A 10,716-nucleotide genomic window follows, 5' to 3' on the forward strand; every position below is an offset into this window, starting at 1 on the left:
TCAGGCTTTCTGCTTTCTCGATGGGATAGCGGGTGGAATTGTCCACCATGTTTAGTGGTTCTTTTTCTGTATATACCTGGTGCTTTTCGTTTTGTTTTGTGTTTTAGTGCCAAATGTGTAGTTCTGAACATTAAATGTGTTTACGATACAGTTTCCCCACAGATATTCCATGAAGCAGTCCTTTCTTTGTTCAGAGCTTCATTAAAGGAAAGGTCTCCTCTCTACCATAGACCCATGTATTTTGTAATTAAAGAACACCAAGTTCCTCCTTGAACTCTTTCTTTGGGAGGCCAGAATTTCAGCTATGTCACTGAGCTTTGGAAAACACCACACTGGCCCCTCAGATCAAACTCGAAGTTGGGGCATTTTAGTGTAGCACAAGGGTGCAAAGGGATTTCAGGCCCTTAGGAGCCCAGCTGTAGTTCTTTAGACCTAGACACCCTCCTGGGTCACCCCAGTGAACAACAAGCTCTGTCTTTTGGAACTCTGGTAACATGCAGTGTTCTGCCCACTTAGTCTGGCCCTACTTATTGACATTCATCTTTATGTATATTTTATATGTACGTGACCTGTCTTTCCAGTTAGGTCATAATTCTTCAAGGGCAGCTGGCATATGTCTTTTATCTCTTTTTATAATCCACAGTTTCTAATATTGTGCCTTCATATAAAAGTGCTCCATCATGTCTAGCTTCAGTTGAAAGAAATTCTCTCATAGGAGACAAGAACTGTGGGCATGAACTAACTATATAGACATGCTTTAAGAGCACAATCTATATTTTAAAAAGCCAATATTTGTTCTTTCAACTTAGCAAGCTGAATTTTAAAAATCATTTACTTAATTTTGAAGTTGCAAAGGATTGCAAGGGGACCCTCAAGTCAGGAACTTACATTTACAGAAGCAAAGAGAATGTTAGTTGCCTTAAAAAAAAGCAAACTGTGAGGTAACCCCAATATTTGACTTTAACAGAGGCTTATGAGAGCAGGTCTATTTCCAACCTTCTCAGAAAGACTGTGGCCTTATGCTCCAGTGTGTCTGAGTTTTTTATTTGAGGATTTAAAAATGCGGGATAAATGGTTAATTAGAATCTTAGAGTAAGAGACCACAATACTCTATGAAGATTCTCATTTAAAAAAAAAAAAGTTTTTGATAGTTTATCATTTTGTGCATATTTTACTTGTTCACTTTTAAAAATAACATCAAAAGTAATTTTATCGCATTTTTATTAAAAATTAGAAACTCATGCTTTCTAATACTGGAACAGCTATCATAATTTAGAGTAAAAAAACTCATAAGACTTTTAAAAACACCATTCTAAATATTGCATAATACACTGCTAATTTTGGCTGGAATTTAAGTAAAATGAATTAAATGATATTCTGATGGATTAGACAGTCTCAGGATTAGCACTTTTATTTCTGCTTCTTTACAAAATTGTGAGGATTATTATAGAAATTGGAATTGTTACCAGTCTAAAGTCCACGTGCCCAATGCTTCGAAAGGCCAAAACTCAAAACATCAGGGTTTGGAGTAAGGAAAGATTTATTGATCAAGAAGGTGCTAATCTGAGGAGAGGGGGGCTCTAGTAGTATCTCAAAGTCATCTTATAAAGTGCAGAGTTCCGGCGTCTTTTATGCCAAGGGAAAATGGGAGGGGCTGTTTGTTTAAAAACTCAAGGCCCAAGCAGAATTCCTCTAATGAACAGCTTGTCTAAAGCAGGAGCTGTTAGCTGAAGGCCATGGGAACCCGCAGACTTGAACAAGATGGAGTCAGAGAGATGCAGTATTTCACTCTATTACGGTATCATGATTATTTTAACTCTAGCCTTATCAGCTGTAAGAAATGTTTTACTCCTATACATGTTGTCACCTCTGAGTCTCCAAACACAGTGTCACAAGTGTCATGTACCACCAGAAGCAAATGAGTAACTAACTGAAATGTTCCTCAAGAAGGAAAGCAGGCTTCTCCTAGAAACTCCATCTTTCTCGGAGCATCCACATGATTTTTTTTTTTTTGGCAGAGCAGGACACCCCAGGGTTGAAATAAAGTTTTCACAGAAAGATAGCCACAGATCAGAATTCACAGCCCCACACGATTCAACAGTTTGATTCAGTGAATGTTCATGGAATTCCTGAAGGCAGAGCTGCTTAATTTGGGATCCAGGACCACCCACACCATCCAGGAAGTTTCTTAAAAATATAAATTCCTGAGACCTGCTCCAGACCTAATAAAACAGAATCTTCCGGGGGCGAGGCTGGACTTCTGCTCTATAAGGAGGCTTTCTGGGTGATTCTTAAGCACGCTAAAGTTTAAACCAGAGACCTTTGTCTGTTTTACTCATTGATGTATTCGGATGCCTGGAATAGCAATTGATACAGTTCAGTAAATACCTGTTGAGAGAATGCCCTAAGTGACTGAGGCACTTGGAGGCTCCAATTATGAATATCTTCCACACTATCTTATCTAAAATGCTGCCATAAAACAGGTAAATGTTGAAAGTGACCAAAGTTTTGCCATCCCAAAATATGACTTTTGGGATACTTATTTTAAGCTGGTTATTAAGAAACAAAAGACTCATAAAGAACCTTGACCTTTCCCCCTTACCTGCCTAAAAGAATTCAGATGGAAAAATCTGTTTAAAGGAAAAGCACCTTAGCATCTCAATATAAACTAAATGCAGCATACAGGGAGAAATCTAGCAAAGCCTGTTGGTTGAACTTCCTTCTGTGTCCTATCGTTTCTGGGTGGCCCAGAAAGAATTTGTTTACCACATGTTTGCTCTTTCTTGTCTACCTGTAAATTACCTGCTTTCCATTTGAAATCCCAGACCCATCTCCCTCTCCTTTGTCCAAAGAGCATATATTCCTTAATCACCCAACGCATCTTCGGGTCTCATATTCTAACAGCAACCCCCTGCATGTACATTCATAATAAATTTTGGACATGTTCTCCTGTTAATCTGTCTCATGTGAATTTGATTATTAGCCCAGCTAGAAGAATTTAGAAGATTGAAGGAAAAATTATTTTCTGCACCCCTACAAATGTCCTATCCCCCAAGAGACCTTCTTAGCTAGGCTGGGGGGCAGGGGAAGCTCTCCTATCTCTGCCTACCAGCTTCAGCACATTGTCTCCACCTTAACGGCTTCTCCCTGCCTATACTTAACTGCCAAGGCTGTGACATAGAGGCCCAATAAAGGGATTAATAAAATAAATTAAGGTATTAAGTAGGACCCTAAATCCAGCATGTGAGTAAAAATACCTCTCTGCTCACCACCATAACTAAGGCTACGCGAACTTCTAAAAGACATAGTTTTACTTGTAGGCAGAACAGCCAAGGGATCACATTTCCTTTCTAATCATTAAAACCACAGGAAAGAGAAGGCGAGAGAAATGTAATCCTGCTTGTGTATATACATTGTGCTAAGACTGCATTTTATGATTTAAGAGGCATCCTTAATAGGTGAAAGGATAAAGAAACTGGTAGATCTACACAACAGAATACTATTTAGTAATACGAAGGAAAATTATTGATACACACAGGAATCTCAAATGCATCATGCAAATGGAAAAAGGCAGCCTCAAAAGAGGCAACTTCACTGCAGGATCCTCTTTATATGACACCCAGAAAAAGGCAAAACTATAGGGAAGGAGAATGGATCCGTGACTGCCTGATTAGGGTTAGGAGTAGGGAACAAATTTAACTACAAGAGAATGTTAGGGGTTGATGAAACAATTCCGTATCCTGATTGAGTTGGTAGTTACAAGAACCTATCTATGCAAGTGTTAAAAATCAGAGAACTGTACTCCCCAAAGCTAGTGAATTTACTGTATGTAGATTATATTTAAAAAGAACCTATTGTATACTCAACAAACTCATTAGGTCTCTGAGAGCCCTGAGACAATTTCCTTCCCTTGATCAATTTATCAGTGTGGGACGCAAAGGAACACACGGTCTTGGAGTATGAGTGTGAAAGTAAGGAAACATTGCTACACCTTATGGTCTGTGCTGTGTCATCATACCTGGTGTCAAATTCAGCATATTAGCAACTGGAAACCATTTTGTAGAAAATTCCTTTATTATAGTGCAAATAACTTTCAGCAGTGACATAATAATGTAAGAACACATTTAGCACATTTTACACCACACAGTAAATAAGAAAGTGTTTCTTTGAAAATATCTCATCAGAGGAACATTATTTCTACATGAATGCCAGAAAATGCCAAGGCTGTTTCTCTCAAGGCAACAGGGCTTCCTCCCTCTTTCTGGATATTTTCTTTTTAATACAAATGAAAGGATTTGCCATTTTAACAAATCACCATCAATTCTAAGAGTGATCTGTTAGGGGGTTTTGAGCTGAGGTTGGCAATATCTGAAATGGAGTTTCAAATTTAAAAAAATAATGATTTTAAGACAATTCTGGGATAGCCCAGGAAGAAGTCACTTCTATTAACTTTTAAGTAGATATACACACTCATTCCAATTTTGATGCAGAAATGGACAGATTGTCTAAAGCCTGCCTTTTATTCCCCCAGAGCCTGATTGTTAGTTATACTCCTTGGTTTTGGTCATATTGCAAAATGAGGGCTCTGGTCAGAAATAACTCCTTACATACCCAAACGCTTTCCTGTGAAGCTTTAAATTGCACTTTAGATCCTGAATTCCCACCTTAGACCTCATGCCTGAGAGGATGTGAACATTGTTTCCGGTTTGTAGCTAACAAATAGTACAGTTAGATTCGGCCCAAATCAAACCATCACATTATTTACATTAATTCCAATAGGCTTAACCAAGAGGTTTCCACTGACCTCACAGAGAAATGAAGAGTTAACACTAAGCTACCTAAAGTCTTGGCTGCTAACCAGTTAGCTGATAGGTAGAGAGTATGGAGTGTCAATTCCAATCAGTTATACTGCCAGCTCCTCTAGTTTCTGCTGAATTATGCAGTGGGTTGGAATGGATGGCCTCTCAAAGGAAACCTCCTCTGAGGGACTTCCACCATAAGTAGAATCGAAACCCTTACAAATATATTTCTGGGTGCCTCTAAGTCTCTCTACAAACACTCCTCAAAATCTAGTGGCTTTACAAGTCATGAGAAGTTAATCACAGGCTTGAAAATACCTGGAGCCACAGAAGAGCCCTCTTGACTGAATATGGCTGATTAAGTCAGCTGGTCCATAAAGCTTTTCAATGCTCAGTCTTGTTGGATAAAGCATCTTCTTATATAACACAATGGAACTGTGCTAAACAGTTTCAAAGTTGAGAAGAATCCAAATATATCACCTATAAAAAATTCACAATTTTAGTTTGCCTCTTCTTAGACTTTGGTACTGAAACACTGTCTATAATCTCGACACGTGTAAATGACGTGGCCACTTCAGTGCCTCTGCATGTTGTGTAAAAAAACTCAAAAGCAAAGCAGGACAAGGACATGTCATAACAAGACATGGTATGCTACACAAATAAAACCTAAATTATATATAAATACACCCCCACCCAGTACCCCATTTCCCCCTACCCTATACTACCTGACCAAAGCAATGACAAGGGTCTTTCTCTCCAGGACCAATGCAATTTGGGAAGTCCAGCACCCAGGGCTCCACTTATCCCTTGCCTCTCAGTGACATTTACACTGGTGCAGGCTCCTCCTAGAGACACTCTGCTGTCTGATCAGTTCCACAAGTGCAGGGAAACTCCTACAGCTTAATTAGAAGCATTCACTCAAAGACCTGGAGTTCTGGGAGTTAACCTTTCAGAAAAACTAATTGGATCATTTCCTAATCTGGATCCTGTCTTATCCTAGTATCTCAGCAGAACCAACAAAGTAGGAAGCATCCTATACTCTGAAGTTGCAAAGGCATTGCTTAGGGATACTGGTGAGGGTCACATAATAAAAGTGATACAATGAATGGAATAGCTTAAGATGATATAAATTATCTGCAAGTAGCTATTTGGGGACATTTGCTTCTACTTTACATTACATTCCAGAATTATTTTCATATTATACTCTTAAAAGTTTATATAATAGTCATTTAAAAGTTGTCTATGCAATCACCTCTTATATGTTGTCAATTAGTTTAATAGCAATTTAATGAGCTATTATGTAAATCTAAGAAAAAGTAGCTAGTCAGTCCTAAGGAAGCCAATACTGTGCTAATTCACAGTAAGGAGAAAAAGCAATGTAAACAGAATTTTACATAATTGTCAAAAACTTGAAAAGCAGTTTTATCGAAATGTTGCAAAGTCTTCCCAAAAGCACTTACAGCAATTTATATCAAGAGATTTGAAGTTTAGGGGTCTGGATATGACTCAATTTTTTAAGGTAGAAATTCGCCTGTTTCATGGCTGTAATATGTACTTTCCCCCTCATAAGATATTTGTACATTCAAAAGTTCATAACTTGCTGTTTTTGAGACATTAATCATTCTCTAATACATACACTGAGTATAAATAAATATGAGAAAGCTTTAAAATCTGAATTAACATTATGCTGTGCAACGCCCCCCCAAAAAACAAAAACCACCAAACAAACTTTGAACAATCTATATTCTATATAAGTACCCTGACTAAAATGTTGGTTGTGCTACGCAATTCTACTTCAGTGCAGAAATGAGTTGATTTCGGTGTACCATCTTTGTTGTTGCTGTTTTAAATCTTTAGCACTTTTGTTTCTAAACATCACCTTGCTTTGAAAAGATGAATAACTTGCTACCAAATCACAAATCATCACAAATGCATTTCGTTTAGTCTGAATAAAATCCAGCATAAATGTATTACTTTGTTCTAGGAATAATGGCTCGGTGTCTTTGTTCCGACAGCTTCCTAAGGGCAAACCATGGTTGAAGTTGTCATTTTGAGTTTAAACTGCACAGAAAGAAGAGACTGTGAAGCTTGCCTTTTGTTTGTTTTCTTTTTAAGTCTTCAGATCTTGCTAAGACACTTCTTCCAGACCCATAGTTGTGGCACCTGATCCTACTTGAAATAGAGGTGGCTTAAACAACATCAGCCAAGCTTAGTGATCTGGAGGTCCCCGTTTATCTTTATGGTGTCAATTGCAGATAATGTTTGAATGCGATGGTAAAAATCAAAAAGTTGGTGTCCATCCACAAACACTCTGAAACGTGGGTGCTCGCAGAGAATTTCCACCTGGAAGAAACAAAATAATAATCTTAGTTCACAATTTCAATGAACCCTACTGGGGAAAACAAACAATACTTCATTTTAGAGAGAGAAAAGAGACATCTTTAGTGGCTCCCACATGTTGGGATGCACTGGCATCATACAGAAGCCTTGTTAGAACACAGATGCTTGGCTTCATATCCAAATTTTTCAACTTAGTAGGTCTAAGGTGAAGTCTAAGAACCTGCATTCCCACCAAGTTCCAAAGTGATGCTGCTGTTGCTGGAATGAGGAAATCACTTTGTGAAACATCGCTCCATACTACTCAATATCCTTTAGATTTAAAATTGCTTATGCATGCACCCCAGAAAGTGATGTAAAGTAGCATAGATTTGTTTATATGGCATTTAATGCTTCCGTTGTCATCCCTGCACAATTCTATCCCACCTTCGGAGGAGCCCCTCACAAAGCAGAACTGGTACCAATTAGTAGCATATAATAATAGTCTAGACACTCATACCTGGTAAACACTAAAGCAGAGAGAAGGTTACACAGTAATTACCATTGGACCAAGGATATGTAATTAACAAGGCTTTGTTACGCCAAACAGAAATACCATATGGTAAAAGCTTTTTCTTCCTCTTTTTCTTAAGTAATTCACCATTGAGTTTAATCACTAGTTCTATGCTATGTATTTATTAAAAGCATTGGTATTCACCATGCGAGAAGACTCCATATGTGATATTAGTCACATTTAATTCATATAATTACTAAAATTATTATCACCAAGAAGGGCCAACTTCATTTCAATTTTGTTGTTAGGGAGCATTATACTCCTTTTGGCAGTCAGAAGCTCTGGTTACTCACACTCATGAGCTATGCATTGAGATTCACAATTAAGAAACAGTCCTAGTAGAAGGGAGCCTAAGGGGCCATTACCATCCTTACCACCCTAGAGGAGGAGGGCAGGGAAATTGGGTAGGGGTGCCTTCTCCAGACTATGATTAGAAGGGCAACAATCTCAATTCTATCACTGATGTGAAAAGTCATGGATTCTCACTTTTCCCCCAGACTGTAAAGAGGGAAGAAAAATAATTACTACTTCATACGGCTCTTGTAAATTTCTAGACGAAGAGCAACAGGTAAAGGGTAGCTCTGCTTTATTAAGTGTACATGCAACATGGATGAGTTGTCACTATTGTGATTTTTGTTAAAAAGGTATAATGCAGACAACTTTATCAGCAAGTCTGACATTTTAGTAAATCCTTTCCTAACACATTACTGACTTGCATTTCTTGGCATTGGCCTTCACAAAAGTATTGCTAATGCTGCTTAATTAGATGGGAAGTTTGTGCTGTGCTTCCTGCCCAATAGATAGTGGGAGCAAATCTATACTCATTCAGGTCCAAGGGAAGGAATTTGTCAGCCACACAGTTGACTTAATCCAGAGGAGAAAACAAGGATATGGCCAGGCCTCATTAGCAAAGGAGACAAGAGAAAATGAAATGATAATTACTATATTCTTTAAAAAGTCATACCTAATAAGATTTATTGCTATGTAAAGTTTGAGCAAAAAAGGAGGAAAATTCATATTTATTAATCAATCAGTTATTTTGGGATAGGTATCTATTATAAGCCTAGTACTGTGTTGAGTACTACAAAGAAAAGTACTTATTCTTAACAATATGAACATGTAAATACAGATTTATCTTCTAAATAAATCCACTAAATAGAGCCAAGAGCTATCATAGCAAATATTAATTCATATCATAAACATAGCTCTTCTTTTTTTTTTCATCATCTGACAAATTTCCTGGACATACAAAAATTCTGGCTGCTTAAAGCGTTCTTGGCACACACTACAGGAGCAGAACAACATCACCCTGCCAGGGGTTGGAGCTGAAGCACTGGAGGTACTCACCCTGAATGGCTGGTCTGGGATGAATGGAAAGTAAGGGATTGCTGACTGTTCTTCACCCTTTTGACCAGATACACAAGAATTTCTGAGGAGCTGCCGATCTGTGAACACAGCTCTGAGTTCAATTGCCACATCAGCAGGAGGATCTTCCGAGTCACCACACGTCAAGCTGATAGCAAAGCTGATAAAGAAATTGTCTCGTTTATTCAGGGTTGGATATAAAACAGCATTTAACGATGACCTAGGCTCCCATATTTTCTCCTTCTTCTTGGGGTTTGTGTGCTTTTAATGGGACATTCATTACTCTTTAAACAGGTTAGATTATTTATGGAGAAGTAATATTACAATCAAACCAGTTATTTTGTTACCTAAAGGAGGTTCTGGTGGAGTTGAAAATGACTAACATTAGGGATTTCAGATACCCAAAGCCATCCACACATCTGTGTCTTAATTCATTTCCAAATCCTCAAAAAACAGCCTCAGAAATTGACCAGGGAAAATAATATCCTGCAAAGTTTGATTCTCCTTTGTATTGACAGTTCTCGCTCTAAGCACCATATTTAAAAGCCATTTAAAAAAAAAAAAACCTTTGGCTTCCCTAAGGGTCAAAGAGAAAATGATGTGGGCCTATATTTATAATCTCTGATATAAATAGCTGTCTGGAGAAATGATGGCTGGGATTCATACGCATTCTTTTCATGGGAACATGGTACTTTCTTGGCACTTCCAACTAGCAACACTGGCCACAGGGAGAGAACAAACAGGAGTGGGCAGGGCCTTTTCACTGCCTGACAGGTGTTTGGGTGAGGAGGACCCTAGCTTACCTCTCCGGGTTGACATCAACGATGCCCATTACTAACACCTTCTTGCCTGGTCTCATGCCACCTTTAATGTGCCCACAAAATGGAACTACCTGCAAAGGATGAGAAGAGAAGTTTACCGCCTGTCAGGGAATAGCCAAACCCTCAGATCCTAAGGACCTGACCCATTAGAAAATGCAATTAGAAAGGAAAAGGGTACAGGCAGGGACACAGAGCACAGAACAAAATCAAGTTACCAGTCGTGGGAAGTACACGTCGGCTTGAACTGGAGAGCCCAAGGAGTTGTTTAAATGTCCATCATCTAGTTTCTAAAAATAGAAGCACACAGATTGGCTTTCCAAAAGCTCTAGTTTGGGGAGTTGGGTGGGGAGTAAGGGAGGGAGCCGGGAAGAATCTACACAAATCCGGCAGTCACAGAACACAAGCATCGTCTGCAGATGCTGCCGTCTCACAGTCCACTGAATAACCGCATTAACCCCCGGAACAAAACCCGTTCTTTCCACCCGGTAGCTAAGCCTCTGAAGATCCCCAGACTCGTCAGACCTAGATCAAAATCAAGGTCAAGGAACACCGGGGAGCCAGAGCCCCGAGCCGGAGTACGTCAGGCCCCTCTCCAACCGCAAACGCCTCTGGACCCGGGGTCGCCCAGGCCTGTGGCTGCAGTGGAGTGGCCGCGCTCAACTTCTCTCGGGAACCGCCGGCACGGACCCGTTTCCAAGGGGGAATCCCCGGGACGTCGGAGGCGGGCGCGGGGCGCGCGCCGGGACACACTCACACACGCACACCCTCACACGTGCAACGTGCATAAATACACCTGGCCAGAGGCTGCAAGGCACGGAGGGGGCTGTCGGTCACCTCGCGC

The 10,716-nt window shown here is 39.6% G+C and overlaps 1 protein-coding gene across 1 annotated transcript; it reads right to left on the bottom strand.

Annotated features, from left to right (window-relative positions):
* Positions 1–4,055: 4,055 nt before the first annotated feature.
* Positions 4,056–10,409, bottom strand: LGALSL (galectin like). The gene is made up of 4 exons (XM_039886997.1): positions 10,091–10,409; positions 9,858–9,946; positions 9,037–9,214; positions 4,056–7,142 (listed from the first exon to the last, which is right to left on the bottom strand). Exons 2-4 carry the CDS (start codon positions 9,911–9,913, stop codon positions 6,999–7,001), a joined length of 378 nt encoding a protein of 125 aa, XP_039742931.1. The 5' UTR covers positions 9,914–9,946; positions 10,091–10,409; the 3' UTR covers positions 4,056–6,998.
* Between the last annotated feature and the right edge of the window lie 307 nt (positions 10,410–10,716).

This window comes from Pteropus medius, unplaced genomic scaffold (genome assembly GCF_902729225.1).
Source record: "Pteropus medius unplaced genomic scaffold, Ma_sr-lr_union100, whole genome shotgun sequence".
Taxonomy (NCBI): domain Eukaryota; kingdom Metazoa; phylum Chordata; class Mammalia; order Chiroptera; family Pteropodidae; genus Pteropus; species Pteropus medius.

Excerpts from the sequence above, each read along its gene's own strand:
- LGALSL (XM_039886997.1), bottom strand. The coding sequence starts at position 9,913 with ATGAGACCAGGCAAGAAGGTGTTAGTAATGGGCATCGTTGATGTCAAC. Across the intron at positions 9,215-9,857 it reads GTTGATGTCAACCCGGAGAG|CTTTGCTATCAGCTTGACGT; the intron begins GTAAGCTAGGGT and ends TTTCTTTATCAG. Across the intron at positions 7,143-9,036 it reads TCCCAGACCAGCCATTCAGG|GTGGAAATTCTCTGCGAGCA; the intron begins GTGAGTACCTCC and ends TGTTTCTTCCAG.